Below are 14,759 nucleotides of genomic sequence, written 5' to 3' on the forward strand. Positions count from 1 at the left end.
TATCGCAAAGCTCTTTTAGGCCTACCACAGTTGCTCGGAAGTCATGGCGGTCAACTCCAAGCAGAGCATGTGAATAGGATGATAGACTGGTATGAGATTGCTCATAAACTTGGATATTATACCGGTGACAATCATGGCTCCAACGACAAGTGCTGTCGCTTTATCTCAAGCCATCTTCAGCAACGATATCAAGTTGATTGGGATCCAGAGGTTCACCGGATTCGCTGCCACGGCCACGTCATCAATTTGGCTAGTCAAGCTTTCATTTTTGCTCCTGATAAAGAGACGATTGATGCGGTAGTGAATAGCATTAGACAAGAAGGGGGGTCTCTAGATGAAGACGATCTGAATGGTAGTTTTGATGAGGATCATGAGTATGATGAGGAGGCCAGGCTTTCAGCAGCGTCAAAAAAGAAGAAAGGGCTTAGTTGGAAGGATGCTGGGCCGCTGGGAAAGCTTCACGCGATTGTCGCTTATATGAGAAGTTCAGAACTTCTCTACAACGAATTCCTTAATGCTGTGGGTCGCATGATACCTATGGACAACGATACCCGATGGAATAGCTGGCATACTATGAATACAGTTGCTTGTGAGCTTGAAGGCTATGTCGATACCTTTGTCAAGAACCACTGGAAGGCGATCGGGAAGCACGCACTTACACCTGACGATTGGGAGACTCTGCGCGAGATTATCGTCTTTCTTAAGCCTTTTGAGAAAGTTACGACGGGAACTCAATCCGACCTCGATTCCATTGAGAAAACCTTGGTGACAATGGACATCCTTGTTAAGCACTTGGAGAAGCAGAAGAACAAGCATGCAAACAATGCCCAGTTTCAAAACGCAGTTCTAATGGCTTGGTATTCCTTCGACAAGTACTACAGCCTGACCGATCAGGTACCAGCTTATGCTGCAGCTTTGCTTCTGCATCCTTCAAGGCGAAAGCGCTATATTGATATGAATTGGAAGAAGTCTTGGGCTAGAGCAGTACTGCCAAAGCTCAAGAATCTCTGGGAAGAGAAATATGCTGTGATCGACGAAGCTAGTGCTCTAACCTTGTCGCAACCGACCTACGAGCCGGACGAATATGATCTTCTAGAGCGAGATCTGAACGTGGTTCAAAAGTTCGCCGACGATTGGGAGTCTTTCATCGAAGCCGATCCTACCGAGATCTCTACTAAGACTGCGCTGGAATGGTGGTGTCAAGAGCAGCAACGAACATGATACCCACGACTTTCTCATATGGCAATCGATGTCCTTTCCGTACCAGCAATGTCAGCAGAAGCAGAGCGAGTCTTCTCGGGCGCGCGACGTCAAATACCATGGAGCAGGGCCAGCTTGGGAGCGAAAACAATTGAGCAGATGGAGTGTCTAAAACACTGGCTACGGAAGGGCTGGCTTGACGAACTCAACGTCGATCTACCTCTAGAAGAAGGCGAGATAGAAGTAGCAGACGAAGTAGGGGCTGAATGCAGCGGGTTGCAAGAGACGATGGATTTCACTTAGAAAGCCTTATCGTTCCCAGCCAAGGACCTCAATATATTCAATATTCTCAATATGTTTTCAATATATTCAATACTCAATACCCAATACTCAATACTCAATACGGACTTTTTCAATATTGATCTTTTTCAATATGAGGTCATATTGAGTATTGAATACCGAATACAGCACTGTTGTGCAGTATTTCGTAGGGAGTTCGGTGTTACGACATGGATGGCATTTCTTAGCATTTCCGGGGAGTTCACGACCACATTGGGTACAAAGGAGCTGCCAAGTATCGTAACATCTGGAACTACGGCGCAAAGACTGCTCCACGTTCTGCAGCTCAGTTTCTAAGTCGTCCAAGATCCGCTGAATTTGCCCAGCTATTGACCCTGAATAACTCAGTAACAGCACAATAAATCGAATTCCCTTATAGCCCACCGATTACACGGAAGGGAAGTATTGAGCACAGTTCTTCCTTCTCCCACTCTGCTGAGAACTTCGGGGTCAATTGAAGGATCGCTTTCCGGGATATTGCTTTAAACTCCATGGGGTCGTTGAACATGTATGCAGCCAAAATTAAGTACCCAAGCTCGTGTGTAGGATGTTCCACTCCCGTCGCATGTCGGAACCAAGCCGGTATCCATGGACCCAGGGCCCCTGTACAATCGTACAGACTTGTCGTCAATATTGTATTGATTGATAAGAGGTGTATTGACATGGGAATTGATTAGCTTGCTAGTATTGGTATTGAATTGATACCAAATTTGTGACTTTTGCCACCTAGTTATTTCGGTTACGTGTGTAGCTCGCCGTCACCATCCTGGTCGCTATTCTCATCTGCTTCTAGTACATCAGTAACCTCATTATCTTCGAGTGATACGTACAACACCCGAATGAGATCATTCTTGTTCCAATTGCCTAGAAGCTCTGTCATCTCCACAATCAAGGCTCCAAGCCTTGCCCTATCCCATGAGATTGTTCGTCTGACACCTGAGAACACGCGCTCTGCCTCATCTGACATGGGCGGGATAGATAGGATGTCTATTGCCATTCGATGAAGACGAGGGTACTCTAGTCTCTGCTCCTCTTTACACCACCATTCAAGAGGGGTACAGGCAATCTTGTGTGGTGGAATTGTCACAAACCTCTCAAACTCATCCTCGTCGTCATCCTCACCAGTGACATCAAGCTCCTCTGCTAGTTTCTCAAACTCCGAGAGTTCACGCTCAGTCTCCTTCTCTTCTTCTACGTCTTGGACTTGTAGGTCCTTGTACTTTGCCCATATCTTCCTCGCGGCATCAAGCGCTGGCTCAACCCAGGATGTATCCCAGTTTACAGTGATGTACTTCTTACGGCGCATAGGATGGAGAAGGAGTGCTGTACCGTATGCAGGCGCTTCGTCAGAGGAGTTGTAGTACTTTGAGAGAACATACCATCCCATATTGATAGAGTTTGACATATGGGAGTTGCCGGCGTATTTAACCTAAACTTATTAGCACTCGTTATTTACAAGCGATTTGTTTTGTTGGTAATATGCCTTTGCTTGTTCGTAGTGCTTAAATAATACATCCATGGTGTAGAGAGACTGGTCAAGAGATGACCATTTCGACTCTTGGATAAGTGTCGCTTGAGCAAACGGTTGTAAGAATTCAAGCGTCATCTTTAGAGTCTCCCAATCCGCAGGTGAGAGCGCCAGAGAACCAAGCTTTTTATGATGTTTTTGGCAAAATATCATCAACTTATCCTGCTTCTCAATAGCTACTTTGAGGAGGTTGTACCATGAATTCCAGCGAGTGGCATTATCGATCCCGAGTGCCCTGCCTGCTAACGCCTCCCACTCGTCTGAAAGTAGTGTTGATGAACGAATAAAGACAGCGATCATATGAAGGTTCCCAAGTGCACCAATAGACTTCCATCCAGCTTCGTCAGTTCTCCTCTGTTTCGCTCCTCTCTTGCCTTGCTTCTCACGAAGCTGCTCTTGTAAGGCTTCTACAACAGTAAGGTCTGCATCGTCTTTTATGGCGTCAATTGCAGCTTGTAATGCTTCGACGGTGGTTGCAAAGAGAAAGGCGTCGAGAGAGAGGTTGATTGTATGACCACTGCATCGAACGCGGCGTCGCTTTGGATCGAATTCAACTCCTAATTTTGCGAGCCCTTTTGCAAGGGCTGCAACACAGGTGTCATTGCTTGAGGCATTGTCTCCGACGATATAGCCAGTCTTCTCCGCGATATTATACGCTTGTAGAGTGTCAAGGATGTGAGAAGCCAGTGTCTCGCCACTATGGGAGAAGCGCACTTGTGGTAGCGCGAGAAGTGCCTTTTGAAGCTTGTATTCGCTGTCAACAAACTGTGCGCATATACCGAGGAACGATTTGCGGTTTGGTGACGACCAGAGGTCAATACCGTAGTGGATTTGGGAGACCGCGCCTTGAAGACGAGCTGTAATAGTTTTACGGTGAGTAACAAAACTTCTTTTGATGTGGATTGGAACCGTTGTATGCGATTCGATAAGGAAGTCTTCAACCTCTGGGTTGATAGACATTAGGAGCGCTTGATACTCTGCCCATTCGACGCAATTAAAGGCCATCCGGCGGCGCGTAATAAGCTGAGTCTGGGCTTCGATAAAAGCCTCCTTATTAATAGCGTTTCTGAGTATTTTTTTAGACTCAATAGCATCCTTATCCACCCTCTTCTTTGTAGCGTGTTGGAATGAGATATCAAGGGCGATTTGGCGTGCTTTCTTGCCCTTTAACTCTCCCACTTCTACTTGTATCTGATGCTTTGCATTAAGGTGCTTTCGTGCATTACCGCTAATAGCTGTAAAGTGGATTGGTCTTGACTTGCAGAGTGCGCAGTACATTAGTGATTGTCCATCGCTTGCTTTCGTCTGTTCCCCTCCATTTGGCTCCCGGTAATAACACCAGGTTGTATCCGCACGCCTCTTTCTCTTCTTAGCGGTATCTGTACTAGCTTGTGGGGTAGATAGCCAATGATTGGGTAGGGAGAAGACATCAGGAGTAGGTGTCGTAATCGCACTAGGAGTAGGTGTCATGGACGGCGTAGACAGTGGGGAGGAAGATGTAGTTCGCATTGACTGGTTGAGACTGTTTCGGTGAGTAAAGGGTGCCATATTGGCTATCAAAGTGGTGGCGGTGGTTGTATAGAGTTTAAGACAGAAGAGATTTCAACATTTAATTGTGGGGAAAACGCGTAAAAAAAACGCGGTTTCGCGCTTCACGTGATTTCGTGAGTATGGACTGATATATATTGAATTGATAAGGTATGTATTGAGATGGGTTAGAACACTGATATTGATATGGATTGATATATGGATTGATAGGCTAGTATTGACGACAAGTCTGATCAAACCCAAGACTGCATGCTTGCTGGTTACGTAGGCGGCTATATTCGGAGCTCCAGTTACTGACCCAATACTTCCAAAGACGATAACGGACCCTGTTACCAACTCGTGCCTGTCTACTGCGCCAACCATGTAGCTGAGCTGCGCACGGACCAGATTTAGTGTCCCTTGCACGTTGACTTGTTGAGCAAAGGCAAAGTCATCGTCGGTCACTTCCCATATGGGCACCTTTCCAGATTCTTTTGGGTGCACTCCTGCCGTGTTGACGGCTCCGTCCAAGCGGCCGAAGGTACTAACGATGTCGCTAATCCAAGCGTCCACAGCACCCCGATCGCAAATGTCCGCGACACAGCTGAAAACTCTGTCTTTACCAGCAATGATCTCCAGCTTATTCTCTGCTGACTTCAAGCCCTCTATGGAGATATCCGTAATTGCCAGCCGGGCACCGAGCGAAGCGATATGGTGAGCGACAGCATATCCAATACCCGATGCTGCTCCCGTCACAGCGAAGACTTTGTCGGCAATAGGGGCCATGTAGAATTGAACTGGAAGGTTTAGAGTAAATCTCTCAAGCCAACCTTTACGTACAATGTGAATATAACCATGGAACTCGAAGATTCTACGTCACTGCATGGCGGCTCACGTCATCGTTCGGGTCCGACACCGAGACCGAAACCGAGCCGTGATGCATGGACAGCCTGTGCTAGTGCGTATTTACGAAACAAACTCCGTGCTTGACTGTGGTCGGAGCTTGGCTGGCCTGGGCGATCTTTCGCGACCGGGCGTATTCTGTAGTACTGAATACGCAAGTGGGGGCTACCGTGCGTGATCAGCCGATGAGCCGGCTCACCCGATGAGCCACCCCACCAACATGAGCAGAAATTGAAAAATGAGGCTGTACAGCCACCCGTAGTAGCTATAATCATGAGATTTTGTAGAATAATAGTAATTAGATGCTTGCGATTAACATGTGCTACTCAGAATACTTTTTGGGGGTCTGTATAGATCGCGTTCGTGTTGTTTTTAGTGGAGCTGGTGGTGCAGCCTCAACAGCAATAGCACTACCCCCAACACGCCTAACAGTCCTCACCTTTGCTACTCTTGCTATAGGAGGCTTTAAAGCTGCTCTCTTACCTCTTGGGGACAATTGTATTGCCTTTGCAGCGTTTTTTTCTTCCTTTTCTTGTTGTTTCTGGGCCCTACGCGCAGCTACTTCATCAGCCCTCAGTTTTCACTCCTTCTCCCTCGCCTCCTTTGCCAACTGTCGCGACACCTTTGCTTCTTCTGCCATCTTCTTTTTCTATAAGGCAGCAGCAGCTTTTAACTCTTTATCCCTAGCTTTTCTAATCTTTTCTTCCTCCTCTTGTTGTTTTCTCAGGCGCTCTTTTGCCTCAGCTACCCTTACCTTCCTAGGACTCCAAAACATAAAGCCACCATAGTATTCCTCGTCCTCTCTAGGGGCTATAGTGATACTCTTCCTATTGTGCTTCTTTTTGATAGAAAGAGCTGTACGTAGCCCCTTGTTTTCATGGTGAAGAAGCTCAATTTGGACCTGCATGGAATGGAGTAAAGAGCTCAGCTTCCGGGCCTCAACTGTAGTAGTATCCTTCACCGCAGCTTCGAATAAATAACGCAGCTGTCTCCAGCTACTCCAATCATCCTCCTCCTGATTCTCTGGATCCTCCTCTTGTCCTGAAGTTGTATTGTTGAAGCGTTTTAGGATCACTTCAGCATTTGGTAGAGAGATCCCTGTAACTTCAAAGCTCTTCAAAACACGACTTTCTGTAAAGAAGTCCATCCAGGCAGCCCAGAAAAGGGTGAAGAAGTCCTCTTTTCTCATGCCAAGGAGTCCTTGGCTGTTGTGAAGGTATGTTGTAAGCTCCTTTGAGTAAGAAGCTGAGAGCGGCCCAAAAAGCACCACATCCAGGGGCTGAAGAGTATGGGTTGCATGAGGAGGAAAGATAGCCAGGAGAATCTATTGGCGTCGCAAAATTTGATAAAATCCATGGTAACATAAGATCCATGGCCATCAACAATCAGGAGGCGCCATCTTCTCCTCGCTTTCTGCTGGGTACTCCTATTGAACACCTGTTCAAGCCATGCCAATCCTAGGTTGTTGTTGGTCCATCCAGTGGGTGAGTTACTCAAGAAAACTAGGTGTTTTCCTACCTCAACGTCCTCTACCCAGCTAGATTGCAGCCCTGTTTTCCCTTCATAAATAAGCGCTGGAGGTAGGGCTACTCCATCAGCACCAACGCAAGCCAGGACGGTTATCCATTCCTTAGAACCATCTTGCAGCGCAGCAGTGACCTCTTTTCTAGCCCACAACGCCTTAGAAAAGACTCTCTTAGACCGTCCTGTAATGCCAATAAGGAACCCCTTTTCATCCATATTATACACGTTCTCTGATTCGACTTCGTACTCCAGCATCTTTTGATGGAGTAGATCAAAGTATAAGCTATACTTATTGTAAGCATAGGGTGGTAGTAGTATAAGGTCACATGAATGAGTGTATCCTTCTGTGTATGTACAAATGTGTGATCTGAGCTCTTAAGTAGTCGGACGCATTAGTCATGCCTGCAGAGCAGTCATGTGATGCGGTCCTAGGCTTACACTTATACTTTAAATTAGCTTTGTGACGTACCCAGTCTATACCAGTGGTCCATTTTGATGTAAGATAGGCATGATTTCTTTTCAGAAACCTTGAAACCCAGCAGCGCCCCACCTTCTTTTTCGCTACTATACTGGCGAAATTTTGTATCATTTCTCTTGTAGGGGGTAACCCTCGCTTTGTTAGAGCTTCAATATATTTTACAAGCTCAGATTCTTGTTCCTGGTTAAGTTTTCGGCGTTGTTAAGCTTCTCCTGCATTTGAGCGCGTTACTCCTTGATGCCGGCGAGATAGCGTTGCGCGGCTAATATTGAACTGTTCTACGACCTTTCTGTACGAAAAAGATGCACTAGGAGCGCGCGATTCGATTGCTTCAATCGCTGCTTGAATTAGGTCCATGTTGGTGGAGTTATGGTGGGCTAGAGGGAGGGTGGATGGATTTGTGATTATGGTGGGGTGGCTCATCGGCCAAACTGGCTCATCGGCTGCACGGACACTCTAATGAACCGTAGCTCCAAATCCTCGAACATCAATGACGATCCTTCTAATCGCCGTTTAATCGCCGTTTAATCATCGTACTCTAAGATTCAGCATAAAAAATGTGCATTTTGTTAAATCAGTAGCAAATCCCGCTTACAACTCGATTCATATTGTTCACTCGCCATGGAGCCCTTCCGATTGATCCTTGCCAATAACGGCACCGTGACAGGTGCTCACTCGATCCCGTCTCCTTTTTCGTCGTCGGTCCACCATCGGCCGTTAATCATAGGCCTCCACGGCGGATGCTACGACCACCAGTACTTCGATGCCTTGCCAAGATATTCTGCTTCCGTAGCAAGCAAAGCCTTTGGAGTTCCATTTATCACGATTGATCGTCCCTCTTACGGTGGCACAAGTTGTGTCCTGCCCATCCCGGAGGGCTCCGACTTCACTCAAGAGAGTGCCAAGCTACTGCACCATTTCATTCTTCCTCGACTCTGGACTGAGTTTGGCGCACCAAATGGCTGCAACTGCATCGTGCTGTTATCCCACAGCTTAGGCGTCATGGTGGGCGTCGCGGTGAGTGCGATGCATGCTCAGGATGGAACCCCTCCATATCCTTTCGGTGGGCTTATCGCAAGCGGCATGGGCGATGTCCAGTCAAAGGTCATGAAGGGCACCATTCCGTCTTACCCTAAGGTGGATGAAAACCACGGACTGTGTCCAGTGGGACCAAAGGATGCCTTAATGTTCAAGCCCGGCACCTATGCGCCAGAGATTTTGCATGAGAGCGAACGCCTGAACGCGGTTTGCCCTATCCCAGAGATCGTCGGGTTCGCAACAGAATGGATGCCTGTGTGGAAAGAGAAGTGGGCACCACTTGTAAAGGCACCGGTTATGTATTCATTGGTTGAAGATGATCCGTTCTTTGAGGCCGATGAGAAGGAGATCGATCGTTGTGTGCGCGCGTTTACGAATAGTGTACGTGTGGATGGAAGCCTACTGCGCAGCGCTCCGCACTGTGTTGAATTGAGCTTTTGGGCACAGGGATGGTATGCTCGATGCTTTGGATTCGCAATGGAATGTTCTGTTAGCTTTTCTGTCAAGGAATAGGAATGAATAGAGCATGACGATAGAAAGCGGTCGAAGTGTCCATACAGCCAGGAGCTGATATATCGCCACTTCTCTCAGCACGAGTTGAAGATCATGGGGTTACAGCAGCATCTCTATCAACATAGCGCACGCTTAACAATGCAATTCCCAGCGCAAATGCGCAATCCACCAAAAGCAAACCATTTAAGCAATGGCATGTCAAGTTGTACGAAAGAGGAGGTCGGTTTCTACTGGAAGCCATCGGGCTTGACCCGTTTGTACAAGATATACACAGTCTAAGTTGATATTATCGTGCTTTGACAAGCCCTTAGTATGAACAAACGTAGACGAGATGACCTCTGTACTCTCCCAGTCATCAATTTATCGTCACCAGCCAGAAAAATTGTGAAGAGTCATTGGTTGTGCGGGCGATTAACGGGGCATTCGTCTTTGCGGGTTGTTGTGGCCGCTTGCGGGTTCGTCGGTCACAAGTTCATGGATTTACGTGAAGAGTCGTGCACGACATGACATAACTTTGAGCAGCCAGCACACACTTTACTGTATGCAGTCTTGGACGCCCAAGCTCCTCTGAGATAGCAGCTTTTCCGAGCAGCAACTTTTCAAGCACGCAATCCCCGTCAAACAGATGAAGGCTAGACTAACCATAACTAGCAAGGCGTCTCTCTCGCGATCGCGAACGAATAGCCAAGAGATACCCGCAACTCATCCCGGAAGTCGTCCTAATTAGGTAAGTAGGAACGAGAGAACGGCCATTTCGAACGTGCACCCTCCTACCCACCGTGCGCTCCCATAAACTATCACTAGTTAGTCACCACTTGCCCAAGGTGGGACCCGCTGGAGAAGGAAAGGGATCTCGAACAAATTTACAAACACCGAAGATCCCTTCAACATTGAGCTCTTCTTAGCTACAAGTGAGAAACCCAGCCTTCTAATGATTAGAACTTTGAGCGATCAGAATTAACGTTCGGAGATTGTGTTACAAATGTTTAGGCTGTTAAAGATTGTGCATTGGAATGGTATGTCATTAGCCTCTAGGGGGCATATGTCAAGGTTTGCCTGAGAGGGCGACTGATGGCACCGCAATACCCATATCCAGCCTTGCGAAGGCACAAGCGGAAGGTCGCATGAATCAGGAAGGGCTTGTTCTTCGCATCAACAGCCTTCGGAGTTTGCTGCTAAACGCCATTCTGTGACCTAATCACGCTAGTAGAGAAGGGCCGCGTTCCACATGATGCCAAGCATATGGAGCGCCAGGTGACGTCTGACTTTCGTGACCCTGGAAGGGAGTTGGCCATGGCTGCAAATTCTACCTCTGTTGTATAAAAGGTGGAAATACACAACTACTCCAGTGTTTTTCTCACTGGAAACCCTCAGCAATCTCATCCGTCGACAATCCCTTCGCCATGCTTTGCAACTATCTTCCACTTCTATGCACTCTTTGGCTTCCTGTTGCAGTTTTTGCCCATCCCACTGCGGAGAAGATGCATCGAAAAGCTGCGAACTCAAGCATCTCGGTTTATATGGATGTCCCAGGGCCTCCAAACCTGGAGAACCTAGTGGTACGGCGCAACGGCGAAATCCTTGTGACGTCTTATGCGTCTCCGTCCATCTATCGTATAACGCCCAACACAGCTGAGGCACCCATTGCTGTTGCTCAGATTCCGAATGCTACCGCTCTTACTGGAATTATGGAGCTACAGGAGAACGTCTTCATTATCGCCGCAGCGGACCCTCTGTCTCCCGGTTCAAATGCCGTGTGGAGACTGGATATGCGTCCCGAAGAAAGCAATAACGGAAGTGCACATGCTCCTGCTCAACTCTCACTCTTGGCCCGGATTCCGTTCGCTCAGGTACTCAACGGCATGACCCGACTCGCGAAGAACGACACCTCTCATGTCCTGATCAGTGATTCAGCTGCCGGGAATGTTATACGACTCAATGTTGTCACTGGAGATTACGCTGTCGTCATTTCAGACCCCACGATGTTGCCAATATCAGACGGTATCAATGTTGGCGTAAACGGAATTCACACTTGGGGAGACCAGCTGTTCTACATCAGCCTTGACCAGGGCATTTTCGCCAAAATACCAATTTCGCTATCAACCGGTGCGGCTAAAGGTCCGGCGGACATCATAATCAATGGCACTCTGGAATTTCCGGACGACTTCGCACTTTCTCGAGATGGTCTGACAGCCTGGGTCGCTGAGAACGGAGTGTTTGTGCTTATGGAAGTGGACATTCTCGCCAAGACAAGCCGCGTCAAATTCAACAATACCTTACTCGCATCGACAAGTTCCGCAGCCCTGGGGCGCTCTTGCTCAAATTGGGACTCTATCTACATTACTGGTGCTAAACTAGGTGCAAACGGAACTGCTGTTCAGGGCCGTGTCTTCGAAGCTAAACTGGACACATTGTAAGAGCAGACTTGTCAACAAGCAATTCAAACAAACTTTCAACGCTGATTTGAGTTGTTTGAATGCAACTTACGATAGAGTTTGAGTTGTTTAGTTTGATAGTATTTTAGAAGGCGATTTGTTGGAAAGTTTGATAGATTTGATACCGTTTAGGTGTTAATCTGATCGAATATCATATAAATTACTCAACGTCGCTGTCCCACCTGCATATATTGTATATTGCAGCTATCTCAGCGTCAGTTACGTCGCTTACAACGGAATCAGATGGAGGCTTAAAGCCAGCGTCGCGCCAGCTTCGTATACATTGAATTACTGCAAGTAGATGTGACCCGATTTTGCGTCGCCGTGGCTCTAGTAGATCACCAAGCTCGCTGAACAGCCGCTCGCACTCGCAACTTGAGGCTGGTATTGTCAATATATCGATCGCCAGGCGCGCTAAGTGAGGATACTTCGGGCGTAGGCTCATCCAGTAGCTAACCAAAATACCATCTTGTTCAAATTGCTCCTGGGTTCAGCGGGGCTCAAGTCGTCGCCAACGCTCAAGTTCATCCATCTCTGTCACCTCAACAGCGCCGTAAGGCTCCGCGTTGACAAGCGCGTTAATAGTGTCGTTAATGCCGCTCGAGAGCCGCACTAGTAGGCGACTTAGGCGCTGTATTTGTGGCCTATAGAGCGCCCAAAGTTGCTGTAACCCAGCGTTGTTTGCCTCAAGCCAGCTCGGCTTGTCGCGCCAGCTGTTTTCACAGTAGCTTCTGTAGTATGGGTGGAGGCAGGTAGCGACAAAGTATACGGGTGAGTCGTCGATCTTAGTGTAATACGCGTCGAGTTTCGCCCATGCTGCGCGCAGGTTAATAGGAAGGTGGTCTTCAGGCGCGCCGTTGGCATTGTAGTTGACGCTGTCGTAGTTCTTTAGCAGCTGCTCGTACACAGCAAGTACAGCTTCGAAGACTGGTATAACCTCGTATATCGCGCCAAAACGGCCAGCTTTGCCCCGAGCTTCTAGGCGTTTTGTCGCCTCTTTCAACGGCTCCAGCACTGATATATACTGTGTAATCACTGCCCAATCGTCAGCCGTAAGACCATTAGATCTCATCCAAGCTGGCACTTTAGGGGGCTTGTTGTTACGGCTATGCGCGTACGCGTCAGCTCCCATTGTCCTTTCAATATGGCCTTAGGCGTACTCGTTAACAGCGTTGTGGAGTTTTGCGGCGCGGACAAAGGTGTCGTAGAAGCTGTTCCAGCGCGTGACGACTGGCTTTACAGGCTCAAATATATCTTGATTTTGATCGGGAGCTTTAGCGTTAACACGGCGCTGGCAATCAGCAAAAAGATCGTGTTGTTGCGGTGTTTGGATATAGTTAATTATATCAATTAGCACCCCAAGTGGACCTTGCTGCCGCCATTCTTGTAGGTAAGCTGTCTCTGTTTTGTGCTCGTCCTGATCGTTGTCGTACGCATCCTTATCAAAGCCAAAGATAATCATCTGTCCTACTAAGTTGAGCGTGTGAGGGGCGCAGCGGAGGCGGTGATGGCTTGCTGTAAACTGAAAGCGCTTAGCGAGTTTAGTGACAGCAGTGTCGTTGGCATACGCGTTATCGAGCACAAAGTATCCGAGCTGGCTCTGTGTTATACCAAAGACGTCGATTATATTGCCAACAACTTCAGCTATTCTCTCGCCCGTATGGGCACCCGTAAGCTGAGGCAGCGCGATGGGCAGGTCCCTGATAGTGCCATCGGCGTCAGCAAAGTGAGCTACCACTCCAAAGAAGCCGCGTTTGCCGCCTTTTGTTGTCCAGCCGTCGAAGCTTATATGGATCTTACTAACAGCAGACGACAGCATCTGAACAACCTGCGGCTCCATGTAGCGATATAGCCTCATCACGAAACTAGCGACACTGTTGTGACTTACCCACAGCGCATCAGCTGCCTCTGGATTGGCAAACTCTATCATTTGCCTAAACGCAGGCGTTTCGAACTCGCGGAGGGGATGGTTGTTGTCGACAAGCTACGTTACAGCTGCGTATCGAAAGCGCTGTACATCAAAGTTTCCGAGCTCGTTAGCGACGCTTTGAGGCACCTTAACACCGCTAGCAGCCATCATCTTAAGCGTCGTTTGGCCTTGTGGTAGTGCTGCCGGATCTAGCTTGCCTCTGCGATCGTAGCCATGGCCAGGCAGCTTCTGCGCAAGGTGATTGATAGCGTTGCTAGTCGACTTCGTAACCTCTGGATAGGTGCAAAAGATCTTCCGCTGATGGCAGTATTTGCAAACAAAGTACGTACGATTAGGCTCACGGAGCGAGGCAACGCGGTAACGGTACTGATACACCCAGCTTTTGTTACGCTTTAACGTACGCAGCGGCTTCATAAAACGCGGTAAACGCTTCCAATCAATGCCATCAAAGTTGTCCGCGAACTCCTCATCGAAGCTACCATCATCCTCGCTTTCAATAGCCTCACTTGTAGCCTCTGTAGCAGCCCTACTGCCCTCAGCTGGTGGTTGTATAGAATCTTCTGGTATAGCGTCGCGCAATTGCGACTCGAACGGCGCGTCTTCGGTGGCCTGGCTTGCTGCAGCAACTAGGGCTTTACGTGGCGAGGTGCAGATAGGCAGCTCGGGCTGCAAGTCGTCTACCAAGATGGGCTGCGAATCGTCTACCGAGATAGGCTGCGAAGCACTGCCTTTGGCCGTTTTGGCGCGCTTCTGAGGGCCGCAGGTGCCCTCAGCAACGCGTTTACCCTTAGTGACGCGTGTTAGGTTACGAGGCGGCATAATTAGCGTGTAGAGCAACAAGAAACACTAAAAAGTGCTGTAGAGAGACGGTAGTATAGTTGCAATATGTAGCTAACGGCAGTATAGCAGATAGGAGACGGGCGACAGGATAGCGGACGACGCTCGTGCATATAATGACTAAGCTCACTACAACACACAAAAAAACTATCGCGAAACCGCTGCCTCTACTATCTCAAAAACCTTATTTAAATCGCTCTTAAAACACCTTAGGATAGCTATAAAACAGCTCGCTATATAATATTAGTCAAACAGTCAAACAAACTAAACAAATCGCTATCGTACGTTTAATTTGTTTGTGTTTTCTTACAGTTAGCGTTTAGTTTGTTTAATTTGCTAATAGTCAAGCAATTCAAACAAACTATTCAAACGCGTTTGCTTGATGACAAGTCTGCTTGGAAGATCTTAGGGTGGAGCATGTTTGGGGCAAACAGATGAAGAAATGAGATCTAAGCGGACCAAGTAGCTCACAATGAGAACAATGTAGAGGACAGCAATTAAAAATCA

At 47.9% G+C, this 14,759-nt stretch overlaps 3 protein-coding genes across 3 annotated transcripts; 2 read left to right on the top strand and 1 right to left on the bottom strand.

Annotated features, from left to right (window-relative positions):
• Positions 1-4,520: 4,520 nt before the first annotated feature.
• Positions 4,521-5,380, bottom strand: ALTATR162_LOCUS9375 (uncharacterized protein; the record flags this gene model as incomplete). The annotated part of the gene is made up of 2 exons (XM_043317008.1): positions 4,521-4,620; positions 4,914-5,380. 2 exons carry the CDS (start codon positions 5,378-5,380, stop codon positions 4,521-4,523), a joined length of 567 nt encoding a protein of 188 aa, XP_043172943.1.
• A 2,740-nt stretch (positions 5,381-8,120) lies between these two features.
• Positions 8,121-9,050, top strand: ALTATR162_LOCUS9376 (uncharacterized protein; the record flags this gene model as incomplete). The annotated part of the gene is made up of 1 exon (XM_043317009.1): positions 8,121-9,050. The coding sequence occupies one exon, from the start codon at positions 8,121-8,123 to the stop codon at positions 9,048-9,050; it is 930 nt and encodes a 309-aa protein (XP_043172944.1).
• Positions 9,051-10,453: 1,403 nt separating this feature from the next.
• On the top strand, positions 10,454-11,467 carry ALTATR162_LOCUS9377 (uncharacterized protein; the record flags this gene model as incomplete). The annotated part of the gene is made up of 1 exon (XM_043317010.1): positions 10,454-11,467. The coding sequence occupies one exon, from the start codon at positions 10,454-10,456 to the stop codon at positions 11,465-11,467; it is 1,014 nt and encodes a 337-aa protein (XP_043172945.1).
• Between the last annotated feature and the right edge of the window lie 3,292 nt (positions 11,468-14,759).

The sequence above is a fragment of the Alternaria atra genome (assembly GCF_907166805.1).
Source record: "Alternaria atra isolate CS162 genome assembly, contig: 29, whole genome shotgun sequence".
In the NCBI taxonomy this organism is placed as follows: domain Eukaryota; kingdom Fungi; phylum Ascomycota; class Dothideomycetes; order Pleosporales; family Pleosporaceae; genus Alternaria; species Alternaria atra.